The sequence below is a fragment of the Dama dama genome, chromosome 12 (assembly GCF_033118175.1).
Source record: "Dama dama isolate Ldn47 chromosome 12, ASM3311817v1, whole genome shotgun sequence".
Classification (NCBI taxonomy): Eukaryota; Metazoa; Chordata; class Mammalia; order Artiodactyla; family Cervidae; genus Dama; species Dama dama.
The window spans coordinates 42386152-42402867 of record NC_083692.1 but is presented as its reverse complement, the minus strand read 5'-3'; the positions used below and the strand labels follow the sequence as shown (position 1 = coordinate 42402867).

Below are 16716 nucleotides of genomic sequence, written 5' to 3'. Positions count from 1 at the left end.
GATTTTACTTTACATGAAATTTTTTAGTGAGTTAAGGCCATTACATTGGATCTGTTAAATATTTTAGATTATACTTTATAATTTTTAATAATTCTCTGTATGGATTCTACAGACTATGTGTTTGCTTTTCTTATAGTATCTAGGAAACTATTTCATTGTTTCTCCACTGTATACTCTCAAGAGTTTGTATAATACTCTTAATACTTTTTTTGTAAGGAGTATCTATCAATTTCCTAATATGAAAAATGGTGAAATTATTGTTTATCTTTTTTTCCCTCACATTTTCCTACTATTTTTATTGATGATACTTCTTAATCTTAGGTGTGCATAGATTTCTCTTAGTTGATTTGAGTTTTTAAATGGTATCTTCTGACCTTCAAATACTAAAATGAGGACATCAGGATCTTCTAATTTTTAAGCAGTCTTTCTATGTAGTCAATGTATATAGCATATACATTTTACTTTATAACCCTAATCTGTTTCTTTTATATTTAGTTCTTTAGTTAATAAGATTCAGTGCTTACCACTAACTACTTTTCCCTTTCCCACTGTTTTTCCAGTTATCTTTTATTTGGCCGAAGTGTATCCTCCAGTTGCAAGAAGGGTTCATGAGAAATAGCAGTTCAGAATTATCTGTTGACTTAATCATTGAATGACATTACTAAATTCATTGCTTAGCTCTAGTAGTTTTCTGGTAGCATCTTTAGGACTTTGTATGTACAGTATCATGTCATCTACAAACAGTGACAGTTTTACTTCTTTTCCAATTTGAATTCCTTCTATTTATTTTTCTAGTCTGACAGGCTAATCTTTATGAGTCACGGTTTCTTCCCTGTGTGTCGGGGCGGGTGTTTAGGGAAGTCTAAGGCCAGTGTGTATTTTACTTCTTACTAGTGAGTTGATCAACTTTTTCTCCTATTGGGTAGTTGTTTTTAAATTTAATACATGAACAAAACAATCTTTGATTAAAATAAGTCTCTATGATTCTGAAATAAACACAGCTAATGGACGGACCACCTTGTATACTGGTATGTATTCTCATGTACTTGAATATATTAAGTATTATATTTAAAATATTATTTTGCAGTCTCCAAGACAAAGTGTATTTGAAAAGTATTTTCTTATCAGTTGTTCTTGCAAAGACCTTATCATAGGTCTAGCCCTTTGAGTAATAAACTTTTAAAAATTAGTAGTAGGTTTTATGCTTTTCATCAGTCAGTGAATTAACAGAGGTCTTATTTAATATTAAAATTATCTTCTATTTTGTTCTATCTTTAATCCTATTTCTTTCATTTTTGTGATCAACAAATTTTTAAGTGGACAGTAAACTAATATTAACAATGAGCACTTAAACTACAGATCTCTAGAACTTTTTCACCTTGCACATCTGAAACTAATTTCTCATTGAACTGCAATGCTCCACTTCCCCATTCTTCTAGTCCTTGGAAACTACTGTTTTACACTCAGTTTTTGTGAATTTTACTATGTTAAATATCTTACATAAATAGAATTATGCAATATTTATTCTTTTGTGAGTGATTTATTTCTTTTAATGTAATGCCTTCAAGGTTCATTCATGTTGCAGCATAAAGACAAGGTTTCTTTTTTATGGCTGAATAATATTCTTTGTGTGTGTGTGTATGTGTGTATATATAGATATATAAAACCACATATTCTTTATTCATCAGTTGATGGATGTTTCTTTTGTTTCTGAAGTGAAGTGAAAGTGTTAGTCACTTAGTCATGTCTGACTCTTTGTGGCCCCCATGGACTGTACCCTGCCAGGCTCCTCTGTCCATGGATTTCTCCAGGCAAGAATACTGGAGTGGGTAGCCATTCCCTTCTCCAGGAGATCTTTCCAACCCAGGGATCAAATCCAGATCTCCTGCATTGCAGGCAGATTCTTTATCATCTGAACCACTAGGGAAGCCCTATGTTGTTTCTACCTTTTGGCTATTGTGAATTATGCTGTAGTGAATGTGTGAGTACAGATATCTCAAGATCTTGATTTTAATTCTGTTATAATATTTTGCAGTTTCTTTAGTGAGATCAGAGAAAGTACACTGTAATCAAAGACATTAATATTTTAATATCTTAAAATATTAATTCATGCTAAGTAGACTTTAAAAAGTCTATAATTGCACACATACTATTCCAGGTCAGATATTGCTGCCAAAATGAGTTCAAGTCAGGTTAAGTTTTTCCATCAAGTAGGTTTTTAAAGCAACTTTCAATTTTTAGGGCTTCTTTGTATTTTGAAGTTGAAGTAAACATTTGAGAATTTGTACAGCCATTGGATATTTTTCTTCCCCATATGCTTTTGGAAGGTTATTGCTCTGGTAATGAAGGCTTACATGGCTCTGAAATGAGAAGATGATATTTAACAGTAATGAGGAACCAGAAAGCCATTTTAGTGCCAGGCTTTGGAAGCTGAAAAGTCATACAAACTCTAAAAATACTTAGAGGAAGTGTTTTTGAATTTTAAAAGACTTTTGTTGGAATGAAGTCTACAGTTTTGTTGTTGTTGTTCTCCTACAGAAAAAAGAGACTGTGGGTTTCTCAGTCAGCCCTCAAGCAGACAGAACATTTCAATTTTTTGACCACCATTTGATGGAATCCATTGAACTGGGGGATCCCAAAGTGCATGAATTCCTTAGGTTACTTGCACTCTGCCACACTGTAATGTCAGAGGAAAATAGTGCAGGTAAGTGCAAAGTGTGTCTGAGTCTTGTTTTTTAAATCGGTATATTTTCATTAAAATGTTTGGAATTGGAAGGATTTTCTAATCCAAAATACAGCATCGCATGAGGGCTTTACCTATTACTAGCTTTTCTTTGTATTTATTTGTATACTGAATGTTTTCCAAAAGTATGGAGAGGCTTAAAAGAAAAGAAAAAATTAGGAACAGTAAAAAGATGAGGGCCTAGATAAGCCAGTTAAAAGGGATAAATTTTTTTATGACTGAACACTGTATTTGCATACAACAGTGCTTAAACTGATCTTTAATACTAATGCCAATAATGATATTTTTATCTGAGGATATCACAATGCCTTTAAGTAAATTTTTTTAATCTCTGCCTTCAAGTTTATTTCATTTTTTAAGCTCTATTTTAATAGCTATCTGATTTTAATAATATGATATTTTCTTAGATCTCTTTGAGGATATTAATTATTCTTAATTTGAAATCTTTTGTTTCTTCTGCTGTGTTTCATTTTATGGAATGTTGTTTTTAGAGTTCTGTGTCTAACTTTCATGTTGTTCTCAAATGTTTTATTGTTTGTTGTTGCCTGTTCTTGTTTGTGTTTGAGCATCCCAGTTTGCCTCTTGGTGAATGTAGGTTCTGATAGCGGCCTGTCTCCCAGAATTGTTGGGGAGAGTCACAAAACATTTGCTTGTCTTTTGGGCATGAACTCCCTTCCTGGAGTTCATCTGATACCTGGGCTTAATTTATTTTTTCAAATCTAGTGCTAGGATTCTGTGTCAGAACTCTCATTTCAGAGAAAGTTATACTTAAGGTCTGGCCTAAAAGAAGGTATCACAGTCATGGACTCCCTTTCTCTTGTTAATTAATTTCTCTTATCCTTGTGGGATTCTGAAGCTATTTCTGGCTGTTTTCAGCTTTGGTCTCCAGCCCCAGCATGAAAACCGTAAAGGGTTCCTTAGGTGGATTGTGTACTTAGTATAGAAGAACATTTTCAAGGTTTCATCTTGAGGCAAATATCACTGTAGCCTGTTGTTGGAAGTAAGCTGGCAGGAGGAGGAGCCCAAGTGGTCCCGGCAAGCTTGAGTGGAATTCTTCAACTCAAGATCACTTCTGCTCTTCTCATTTGTTGATTCTGATTTGGAGAAACTTTGGGAGTTGCTTTTAACTCTGTATTAATTTTCTTTTTCAAATTTTTGAACTGTTTTTCTCCTTTCTTATCTATTCATTTATCAAATCTACTTTTTATCTTTCAGACATTTCTCAAGTTTCTGGTTCACTGAAAATACTCATTCCTTTTTTATGGTATCACTACAATTTTTTCATATTGTGATATTTTAATGTATAAATTAATTTTTAATTGGAGGATAATTGCCCTAAAATATTGTGTTGGTCTCTATCATACCTCAGTACAAATCAGCCATGGGGAAACATGTCGCCTCCTTCATGAGCCTCCCTCCCACCCCTTTCTACCCCTCCAGGTTGTCACAGAGCACCTGATTTGAGCTCCCTGCATCACATAGCAAATTTTCACCAGTTATCTAATTCTACACATGGTAATGTGTATTTTCAATGCTACTCTCTATTCGTTCCACCCTCTCCCTCCCTCACTGTGCCCCAAAATTCATTCTCTCTGTCTGTTGTTATATAATTAAAATGCAATAAAACACAGATCTTAAGTGTATTGTTTGATGAATTTTGACCATTATATACACCCATGTAACCACCACCCCGATCAAAGTATTAATCTTTTCCATCATTCAAGAAAGGTTACTTATGTTCCTTTCTAGTCCACATCACCAACCACTGCCCAAGCAACCACTATCCTGATTTTTATCATCAAAGATGAGTTTTGCCTGTTCTTATATTAATACTTAATATAAATGGAATCATACAATATGTAGTCTTTTGTGTCTGGCTTCTTTCATACAATGTAATGTTTTTGTCATTCATCCATGTTGTCATATCAATCAGTGGTTCATTCTTTTAAATTTGAGTAACATTTCATTGTGTGAATATGTTTTCCACTTTTATTCTTCCCCAGCCCTCTGTTCAGACATTTAGGTTATTTCTAGCTTTGGATTATTATGAGTAAAGCTGCCGTAAACATTTTTATGTCTTTAAAAATGTTAACAAGTTTGTTTTTCGTAAATACTTAGGAATGGAAATTGCCTGATCATAGCATAGGTATGTTTAAGAAACTGCCCAACTATTTTCCAAAAATGGTGTATCATTTTACATTCCTACTGTCAGTATATGAGAGTTCTAGTACCTTTACATTCTTACTAACATTTTAGTATTATTACTATTAAGTTGTACCTATTCTCATGGATATGGACTGATCTCTTCTGCCATATAAAAGTATTTTGAAGTGAAGAGAAGTAAATGTGTATATCATTTCAACTATTTCAGTTTTTTTCTTTGAGATTTCAAATTCTTGGTGAAGGATTACAATACTAAATAAGGGGAAATTACATTTTTTTCTCCTTTTAAAGCTCTAATTATAGGATAGATGACTTAAATCCATGTATGTTCAAGAGTACTGGAAAATATAAACTTTACTTACATAAATGTTAGTTATGATAAAGAACAGAACCCAAATCTGATGAACTTAAAACTGCATGACTCTATAATTTATAGCTGAGGGTATTGCTTTTATTTTAAGTGAGTGCTCTTTGTTTCATGGAGACATTTGGGAAAGTTGATATTCTCATTCCCTTTGCCAGGATAAAATTTCAGAAGCGAGAAATGGAAGGTACAAAGGCTTCAATACAAGTTTTTTTCTATTTAGGTGGACATCAGTTAAAGAGATAAAAAATTTAGAAAATTTTTCTTATTGCCTTAAAATCAATCCTTTAAAATTTGTTGAAGCTTGCTTTATGGCTTGATATGTATTCAATTTCTGTGTTTTGTGTGTGCTTGAAATAAATGTGCATTATCCAGTTATTGAAAATGGGGTTCTTAATATATCTACTAGATACTGTATGTTAATTGTATTGTTTAATCTTCTCCCTCTCTGGATTCTTTTGAGTACTTGATTTCTTGATTAATGAGAGTGTATTTAAATCACTATTGTATAGTGAAAGTGAAAGTCGCTCAGTCATGTCCGACTCTGCGACCCCGTGGACTATACCATCCATGGAATTCTCCAGGCCAGAATACTGGAGTGGGTAGCAGTTCCCTTCTCCAGGGGATCTTCCCAACCCAGGGATCAAACCCAGGTCTCCCGCATTGCAGGCAGATTCTTTACCAGCTGAGCCACAAGGGAAGCCACAAGCATGGTTAGATGCACTGTAATTGTGTATTCATTAATTCTACTTTGTTTTGCTAATGTTTGCTTTGTATGTTTAAGATCACATTATTAGATACCAGTTTAGAGTTAAATTTTTTAAAAATGAAAACATCTATCAATGTGTATTTACCCTTTTTATCATCTCTAGTAACATGTTTGCCATATTGTTTATTTTGTCTGATGTTAGTATAGTTATAGATGTTTATTTTGTCTGATCCAGTATAGTTACTGATGTTTCCCTCTTGTTAGTATTTGCATTGTTCAGCTTTCCATACTCTTTCCTGCCATTCTTTTTTTTTTTTTAATGTTCTAGACACATCTCTTGTAAATGACAAAATTTTTGATATTTAAAAGAATATCTAGTTTAACCAAACCAAATTGTAAATAGAACATTTAGTCAATAACACATTGTTGATTATCAATATGTTTAGGTTCTAAGTATTTAATATGGACTTCCCTGTGGTTCAGTGGTAAAGAGTCCGCCTGCCAATGCAGAAGACACGGGTTTGATCATTGCGCTTAGAGAAGAAAACTGGCAAACCACTCCAGCATTCTTGCCTGGGAAATCCCATGAACAGAGCAGCCTGGTGGGCTATAGTCCATGAGGTTCCAAAAAGTCAGATACAACTTAGTGACTAAACAACAACAGCAACAATTTAATATATAATTACTGTAATTACTGATAGATGTCTTTCTACCATCTTATTTTGTATTGTATATTTGTCCTATCATTTGTCTGCCTCTTCTAGTCTTACAGATTTAGGTCAATTTTAATTCTATTGCCTTGAAAATAATATACATAGAATACAAATCTTATTTGTATTCTAAGAATTGAATTTGTATTCTAAGAATACAGATAAGATTTGTATTCTTAGTTAATAGCCTAGAACTTTTAGCATAATTGCTTCAACAAAGCCTAAGCCTTTTTGCACAAAATAAGGACCTTAAAACACTTCAATACTAATAAACCCTGTCCTTATTTATATAGTATTTTTGTCTTATATTTTTCTTTTTCAGTCCCTCAAGAGGTTATTTTTATGGTTTTTACAGTCAGTTTACTTAGATTTATTCATATATTTACTCATTTCTATGCTCTTTAATGCTGTCCAGTCACTGAGCTTCTGCTGGTCAAAAATGCATTCTTTAGAATTTCTTTTAGGCAGAAGCTACTGGTAGTAAACTCTCAAAAACTTTAAAAACAACTTTATTTCATCTCTATTTAAAAAAATTTTTTTTTTACTGAAGTATAGTTAATTTAAAATATTGTGTTTAATTTCTGCTATATAGCAAAGTGACTCAGTTACATATATATATATATATATATACACACACATGTATATATGTATGTATATATATATATATATATATACATTCTTTTTTATATTCTTTTCACAGGATATTGAATATAGTTCCCTGGGCTATACAGTAGGACCTTAATTTTTTATCTATTCTGTATATGATAGTTTGCATCTGCTAATCCCAAACTCTCAATCCTTCTCTCCCACAATCCCGCTTCTCCTGGCTCATTCTTATTCTTGAATGATGTTTGTTGTGTGCAGAGGTTTAAGATGACAATTTTTTCAGCACACTGAAGATATTTTTTTGTTAATTAATTAACTAATTTATTTTTTCAGTGGGTTTTGTCATACATTGACATGAATCAGCAATAGATTTACACGTATTCCCCATCCCGATCCCCCCTCCCACCTCCCTCTCCACCCGATTCCTCTGGGTCTTCCCAGTGCACCAGGCCCGAGCACTTGTCTCATGCATCCCACCTGGGCTGGTGATCTGTTTCACCATAGATAATATACATGCTGTTCTTTCGCAACATCCCACCCTCACCTTCTCCCACAGCGTTCATAAGTCTGTTCTGTATTTCTGTGTCTCTTTTTCTGTTTTGCATATAGGGTTGTCGTTACCATCTTTCTAAATTCCATATATATGTGTTAGTATGCTGTAATGTTCTTTATCTTTCTGGCTTACTTCACTCTGTATAATGGGCTCCAGTTTCATCCATCTCATTAGAACTGGTTCAAATGAATTCTTTTTAAAGGCCAATTAATATTCCATGGTGAATATGTACCACAGCTTCCTTATCCATTCATGTGCTGATGGGCATCTAGGTTGCTTCCATGTCCTGGCTATTATAAACAGTGCTGCGATGAACATTGGGGTGCACGTGTCTCTTTCAGATCTGGTTTCCTTGGTGTGTATGCCCAGAAGTGGGATTGCTGGGTCATATGGCAGTTCTATTTCCAGTTTTTTAAGAAATCTCCACACTGTTCTCCATAGTGGCTGTACTAGTTTGCATTCCCACCAACAGTGTAAGAGGGTTCCCTTTTCTCCACACCCTCTCCAGCATTTATTGCTTGTAGACTTTTGGATAGCAGGCATCCTGACTGGCGTGTAATGGTACCTCATTGTGGTTTTGATTTGCATTTCTCTGATAATGAGTGATGTTGAGCATCTTTTCATGTGTTTGTTAGCCATCTGTATGTCTTCTTTGGAGAAATGTCTGTTCAGTTCTTTGGCCCATTTTTTGATTGGGTCATTTATTTTTCTGGAATTGAGCTTCAAGAGTTGCTTGTATATTTTTGAGATTAATCCTTTGTCTGTTTCTTCATTTGCTATTATTTTCTCCCAATCTGAGGGCTGTCTTTTCACCTTACTTATAGTTTCCTTTGTAGTGCAAAAGCTTTTAAGTTTCATTAGGTCCCATTTGTTTAGTTTTGCTTTTATTTCCAGTATTCTGGGAGGTGGGTCATAGAGGATCTTGCTGTGGTTTATGTCGGAGAGTGTTTTGCCTATGTTCTCCTCTAGGAGTTTTATAGTTTCTGGTCTTACATTTAGATCTTTAATCCATTTTGAGTTTATTTTTTGTGTATGGTGTTAGAAAGTGTTCTAGTTTCATTCTTTTACAAGTGGTTGACCAGCTTTCCCAGCACCACTTGTTAAAGAGGTTGTCTTTTTTCCATTGTATATCCTTGCCTCCTTTGTCAAAGAGAAGGTGTCCATAAGTTCGTGGATTTATCTCTGGGCTTTCTATTTTGTTCCATTGATCTATATTTCTGTCTTTGTGCCAGTACCATACTGTCTTGATGACTGTGGCTTTGTAGTAGAGTCTGAAGTCAGGCAGGTTGATTCCTCCAGTTCCATTCTTCTTTCTCAAGATTACTTTGGCTATTTGAGGTTTTTTACATTTCCATACAAATTGTGAAATTATTTGTTTTAGTTCTGTGAAAAATACCGTTGGTAGCTTGATAGGGATTGCATTGAATCTATAGACTGCTTTGGGTAGAATAGCCATTTTGACAATATACCACATTAACAAATTGAAAGATAAAAACCATATGATTATCTCAATAGATGCAGAGAAAGCCTTTGACAAAATTCAACACCCATTCATGATTAAAACTCTCCAGAAAGCAGGAATAGAAGGAACATACCTCAACATAATAAAAGCTATATATGACAAACCCACAGCAAGTATCACCCTCAATGGTGAAAAATTGAAAGCATTTCCCCTGAAATCAGGAACAAGACAAGGATGGCCACTCTCACCACTACTATTCAACATAGTGTTGGAAGTTTTGGCCACAGCAATCAGAGCAGAAAAAGAAGTAAAAGGAATCCACATAGGAAAAGAAGAAGTAAAACTCTCGCTGTTTGCAGATGACATGATCCTCTACATAGAAAACCCTGAAGACTCTTCCAGAAAATTACTAGAGCTAATCAATGAATATAGTAAAGTTGCAGGATATAAAATTAACACACAGAAATCCCTTGCATTCCTATATACTAACAATGAAAAAACAGAAAGAGAAATTAAGGAAACAATACCATTCACCATTGCAACAAAAAGAATAAAATACTTAGGAGTATATCTACCTAAAGAAACAAAAGACCTATACATAGAAAACTATAAAACACTGATGAAAGAAATCAAAGAGGACACAAACAGATGGAGAAACATACCGTGTTCATGGATTGGAAGAATCAGCACACTGAAGATATTTAACTATATTTTGACTGCTATTTCTGTTACTGCATGGTCAGCTGTTAGTTCAGTTGTGACTTGAAGGTGATCAGTCCTTGGTTACTTTTGAGATTTCTTCTTCTTTCATATTCTTAGTGTAGGTATGAATTTTTAAAATATTTGTATTGCTTGGAATTCATTGAGATTCTTGAGTCTATAGAATGTTGTCTTTTATCACTTCTGGAATTTCCTCAGCCATATTATTTCTTCAAGTATGGACTCTGACTTATTTTCTCTCTTGTAATAGATCTTTAGTGTGTAACATTCTCACTTTATTCTCTATGTCTTTTAATAATTCTTTGATTTTTTTCATTTCATTTTATCTTTGTCCCTCTGAGGTATATTCTGGAATTTTCTCCATTTTTTACCCTGTACACCAATTCTTTCTAGTAGTATTTAATCTGCCCAGTCCATCCTAAAGGAGATCAGTCCTGGGTGTTCATTGGAAAGACTGATGCTGAAGCTGAAACTCCAATACTTTGGCCACCTTGTGTGAAGAGTTGACTCATTGGAAAAGACCCTGATGCTGGGAGGGATTGGGGGAAGGAGGAGAAGGGGACGACAGAGGATGAAATCATTGGGTGGCATCACCGATTCGATGGACATGAGTTTGAGTAGACTCTGGGAGTTGGTGATGGACAGGGAGGCCTGGTGTGCTGCGATTCATGGGGTCGCAAAGAGTCGGACACGACTAAGCAACTGAACGGAACTGAAGTCTAATTCTTTTTTCGAACCTGATTAATTTTGTCCCTTTTATTTTTTTGAAATCCATTAAATATTTGTAGTATTTCTGATAATTTCAATATCTAAAGTTTTTAGGAATATTATTCTCTCTGTTCTTTCTGTTGGTTCTAATTATATCTTGGCCATTTTATTTGGGACTTCATTTGTAGAAATTTTTCAGGTTCTGAGGCTAAGACTGGTTTCTCCAAGAAAGGATTTGCATTTCCTTTAGACGCTATTTGGGCTTCCCTTGTGGTTCAGCTGGTAAAGAATCCACCTGCAATGTGGGAGACCTGGGTTCGATTTCTGGGTTGGGAAGATCCCCTGGAGTAGGGGAAGGCTACCCACTCCAGTATTCTGGTCTGGAGAATTCCATGGACTGTGTAGTCCATGGAGTTGCAAAGAGTCAAACACGACTGAGCAACTTTCACTTAGTCACCAATGTATATTTGCATCCTAAATTCACAATATCTGGATGATCTGTGAATTTAGGATGCAAATATACATGAAAGTCAATTTTCTGTTATAAATTTTCAGCATAGTTTTTTTTTTTTTCTCTTATAAATAGTTTTCCTTATAGGCACTCTTAAAATGGGCACTGTTTTCCAGTTTACCTTCACGCTGAGAGAACATCCTTTTGAGTGGGGAGGGTGCTCAGTTTTAAGAAGTGGTCTCCTATTATACTTCTTTCCCTGGACTATGTCTTTTCTAACCAAAGCCCTGAGATACTGGAAACCAATTAGTTTCAAAAATGCTCATCCTTTATTCCACCTGTATTTTTTTTCCTCAGTCTTTGACCTGAGCAACTGCTGCTTTCTTGCCAGTCCTGGGTACATGCAAACATATTTAAATGCTTTTTATTTATAGAATCAATAGCTGGTTCTAACAGAGGAGATTGATCCTGGAACCTAGTCCACCATGTTTCCAGAAGTGGAAGTTATCAGTGTCATTTCATAATAGATGAAGTAATTGCTTCAATTTTTTTAATTTCAAAAATTAGTTTATGCCTATTGTAGCAAATGAAGCCATACAACATAAAGATTTATAAAGGCAAAGGTAGTAATTTCTTCCCTGAACTTTAATTCAGTCTCTAGAGAGGTAACTAATGTTAACATTTTGTGTACATAATTTCACATTTTCTACTTGCTTATACATATATGCATATATATATATAGATAGATATGTAGGTAGTTTTTTTTAACAAAAACAGAATTCTAGTACATAGATTAATATGCAACCAGTTTTCTTAACAATTTATCTTGGACGTTACTATAAATCAGTAAATATGGATCTAGCTTTGCCTACTTTTTTCTAATTTATTTTTACATACAAAGATAATTTTATATAGAAGGGCTTGCTTTATTCATGCTGGTTTTTAAGTGTATTTTAATTTTTTCCCCCACTCATTCTTTTCCTCTCTTCTCTCTTACTCCCACTCCAGCACATACTCAATACCAGGTACCAATCATTAATATCCTGGTTTGATTCCTTACATTTCAAGGGATTTTTTTGATGTATTTTCATAAAAAGATCATTAGTAGCAGACTGGAGAGGAATTTGTGATGTCCGCTTCATCACTCTGGTTGTGTTATCTTGCAAAAGTCACATAACATTTTCAGTCATAAGTTTTACCAGTATAAAATGGAAATACAGGCATACCTCATTTTGTTGTGCTTCACTTTATTGCACTTCACATATATTGTGTTTTCTACAAATTGAACATTTGTGCCAACCCTGCATCGAGCAAGTTTATTGGCACTATTTTTCCAACAGCATTTGCTCACTTTGTGTCACTATGTGACATTTTGGTAATTCTTTTAATATTTCAAACTTTTTCACCTGGTGACTCAGCTGGTAAAGAATCTGCCTGCAATGCAGGAAACCCAAGTTCGATCCCTGAGTGGGGAAGATCCCCTGGAGAAAAAATGGCAACCCACTCCAGTGTTCTTGCCTGGACAATCCCATGAACAGAGGAACTTGGCAGGCTACAGTGCATGGGGTCACAAAGAGTCAGACATGACTGAGTGACAAACACATATATTTCTCATGGTAATCTGTGATCAGTGATTTTTTGATGTTACTATTGCCAAAATCTTATGACTTACCTAAGGCTCAGATTATTAACATTTTTTTCACAGTATTTTTTAATTAAGTATGTATGTTTTTTATACATAATGCTATTGAACATATAACAAACTACAGTATAATGTAAATGTAATTTTTATATGCACTGAGGAACCAAAAAGCTCATGTGAATCACTTTATTGCAATAGTTGCTTTATTGCAGTGGTCTGGAACCAAATCTGCAATATTTCTGAGGTATGCCTGTAATAGTTTTAATAATCTCTACCTCATTGCCATGAGGATTCTGTGAGTTAATTTATATTAAGTGTTTTAGTTTGTGAAGCTTTCTTGGCATGTTTCTAGTCACTGAAAATACAAAGGTGTGGTCTCTGACCTAAGAAGCTTTCCGCACAGGAGGGAGGCAGCTCAGGAATGAGTTTTTTCTTGTAAGCTGACAAGGGCTCTAGTAGTGTTATACATGGTGTCCTGAGAGTTCCGCAGGACAGGTGTCTGGTCAGCTGGTTAGTCAGTGGAAAAGGTCTAATTTCTACAGCTAACACTTGGGTTGGGTCTTATAGAATGAGTTGGAATTGATGTTGGTGTTCTGTGAATGTTACTATTTTCAGTATTAATAATCTGTTTCTTTTTATTATTTAATCCACTTGTTTCTTTTCCTTTTAGGACAGCTGATTTACCAAGTTCAGTCACCTGATGAAGGGGCTCTAGTGACTGCTGCAAAAAATTTGGGGTTCATCTTTAAGTCTCGGACCCCAGAGACAATAACAATAGAAGAATTGGGAACACTAGTTACTTATCAATTGCTTGCCTTTTTGGATTTCAACAATTTCAGAAAAAGGATGTCTGTCATAGGTATGTCATAGGTTGGTGGCTGAGAGTATTTTCGATCTTCTGATAATGCTATGGTTATATGGAAACTTCTCAAGGATGATTTCACTCTAGTTATGTGCTGAGAGTTGTGATATGTATTAACTTTTTGAACTTGTGTCATCCTCAACTTAGCCCCAAGTTTGTAGCAGTGAGTATAACTAATGTCACAAGTGCTTATTCTGTGTCCAGCACCATCACCTTACCCTTTTCCCCATTTTCCTCCTTCATCCCCAAGCTATGATTTTACTGTCTGTTTTCTGCTTCAGAGAAAAATTGCTCTTGTTCCTTTTCCATGCTAAAGGTTCTACCTGTTCCCATCTATTTTCCTTCCTTACTCACTCCCTTCTCACTTGCTTGTAACTTCCCTTTCTTCTTCATCACTGACTTCTTTCTTCAGCCTGCAACTCTATGATCATCTTTGTTTCCTTAAAGATATTGTTCATATTCTGATCTCCACTGATTTTGCCACCCAATTTTTCTTCTTTCCATCACAACTTAATTTTTCAAGGTCAGTTTTTGATCCTCATCTTGGCTTCTCTTTTCTGCCTGTAAGGGTCAGGCTTCTGCTCTAGTCTTCAAGAAGGAATTCCTTCTCAGCAGTTTGACATCACGTCTTAACTACCCAGTGCAATGACCTTCCCCCTCTTCCTTCTTTCCTCCCTTCCTCCTCCTCTCCCTCCTTCCCTTCTCCTTATCTATCTACTATCCATCTGTGGATCTGTCTATCCTCTGTTACCATCTCTATCTCTTTAAACTTAGTGACATTTGATACTGTTAATCTATCTGCTTCTCTTGACACTCCTCTTTTGGCCTCTTTGACCACACTGGCTCCTGGGTCTCCCCTTGTCCTGCGCTTTCTTTCTCAAGCTCCTTCTCAAGCTGACTGTTCTTCCTCATACTCTTCAGTGTTGGTGTCCTTTTCTCTTCTGTGCCGGTGTCCTTTTCTCTTCTGTGCCCTCCTTGGATAATCTTGACCACTCACATGGTGGTAGCTACTGCCTATATTTTGTGTCCTTCCCATATGGTTTTTCAGCTTCAGTCTCTCTCTGAGGCCTCCACACACATTTTCAGGCTTCTTTTCAATTCTGTCACTGGATTATACTACAGTTATCTCAAATTTTGTATGTCTAATATAGAACTTTGTCACAACTATGTTCTTATTAAAATTGTTACCTATCTTTTGCTATATGCCAGTGTGAGTGAACTGAACACTTTACAAATATTTTATTAAATTCTTGTAATAGTATGTCACCCCCAATCAGGAGATGGGACATTTAAATCTCAAAGATTTTAAGTATCTTTCCCAGTATTGTCATGTATCTTGTTACAAAGTCAGTAAGATGCAGAGCAAATATTTGAATCCAGATTTGTCTTTCTCCAAAGTCTGGCCTCTTTATCCCTGTTGTAGGTCACACGCTTTTGATACCTCCATCTACTTTGTGCCCCTAGGTTACTGGCTCTCAAACTTCAGCTCCCATCAAAACCACCAGGAAGACTTGTTAAAATGCAGATTTTATTTATTTATTTTTGCATTTTTAGCTTAGCAGTATATTTAAGAACTCTTTCCTTATCAGTACACAAAAAGTATACTTTTAAAATTTTAAACTGTGTAAATCTCCACTTTGTGGATTAAGTCAAAATTTATTTTGTCCCTTGTAGTAGTAGTGTAGTAGTAGTAGTGCTAGTTGCTGAATCTCCCTGAAGGAGTCTCATCCTTGGGTCAGGAAGGTCCCCTGGATAAGGGAATGGCAACCCACTCCAGAATTCTTGCCTGGAAAATTCCATGGACAGAGGAGCCTGGTGGGCTACGGTCCATGGGATTGCAAAGAATTGGACACGACTGAACGACTAACACTTTCATTTTGTCCTTTAGTGGTGGCCATTTATGCTGTCCTCAGACTTTTGCTTTTACAAGTACTGAAATGAGTAGCCTTGTACTTATTTCATTTTGTACATGTGCAGTTCTTTCAGAAAATTTATCAGAAATGAGATTGTTGGATAGGATAAACATGTTTTTAATTTTGATGGTTCTTGCCAAATTGCACCCATTGCAGATATATCATTTTACAATCCCACCTCCATAGTATGAATGCCTTTCCCCCTATATCCTCATCTACATCAAACTTAAGATTTTTCTCAATTTTTAAAATGGCATGTAACAGTAGTTTTAGTTTGTACATTTTTATCATGGATGAGGTTGAGTTTATTTCCTATGCTTGAGATACATGTATATTTTCCTTTGGTACAGTGTTAGTACTCTTCACTCATTTTGCTGTTGAACTACTAGATTTTTTTCTTCTATATTTATAGAAGTCCTTATATATTAGGGAGAGAAGCCCTTTGTGATGTAGCTTGCAAACATTTTTTTCCAGTGTGTTGTCTGACATTGGATAGTATTTCTAGCCATACATATAGTGTTTTTTGTTTACCCTTCTTCTGTTTTTCTTTTAATACGATTGAATTATTTTAGGGCTTCTACAGTTTGAATCATAGTTAGGAAGCACCTGGTAATTTAGAAGATAGGCAAATACGTGATTTGGAAAGATAAGCATAAAGTAAAATGCAGATTTTAAATGCTGTTAAAGTGCAGCCCTAGAGTTTTTGATTCAGTAGGTCTGGGGTGGGGCTTAAAAGTTTGCATGTCTCACAAACTCCCAGGTGTTGCTGCTGCTGCTGCATCACTGTTTGGACCACAGTTTGGGAGCCATTTCCTTAGACTAAGAGATCCTCAGATACTACTCTTTATTCTCCCCTGAGATACTCAGCATGCCTTGTACACTTTCTCACTATTTGCATGGACTATTTCAATGCAGACCTCTCCTGTTCTCTTCCTTTCTCAGAAAACTCCTAATCATCTGGGAATATTGATTCAGGTGTCACCCATTCTCTCCATTCTCTTCCTCCTTTCTGAATAACCACATTTTCCTCTGTTTCCCAGAGCCCCTTGTTCGAAGCACTAGTGTGATACCAGTCCTGTGATACTCACGACTTTTTCCTGTTAAAGTCTT

General features: G+C 35.3%; 1 protein-coding gene across 6 annotated transcripts in view; it reads left to right on the top strand.

Annotated features, from left to right (window-relative positions):
* Positions 1-16716, top strand: part of ATP8B4 (ATPase phospholipid transporting 8B4 (putative)) — a 305125-nt gene that overhangs the window by 214227 nt on the left and 74182 nt on the right. For all 6 annotated transcript variants that reach the window (XM_061157127.1, XM_061157129.1, XM_061157123.1 and 3 more), the window contains exons 15-16: positions 2539-2704; positions 13502-13690. In XM_061157127.1, coding sequence (XP_061013110.1) covers positions 2539-2704; positions 13502-13690 — 355 coding nt within the window. The remainder of the gene's footprint in view (positions 1-2538; positions 2705-13501; positions 13691-16716) is intronic.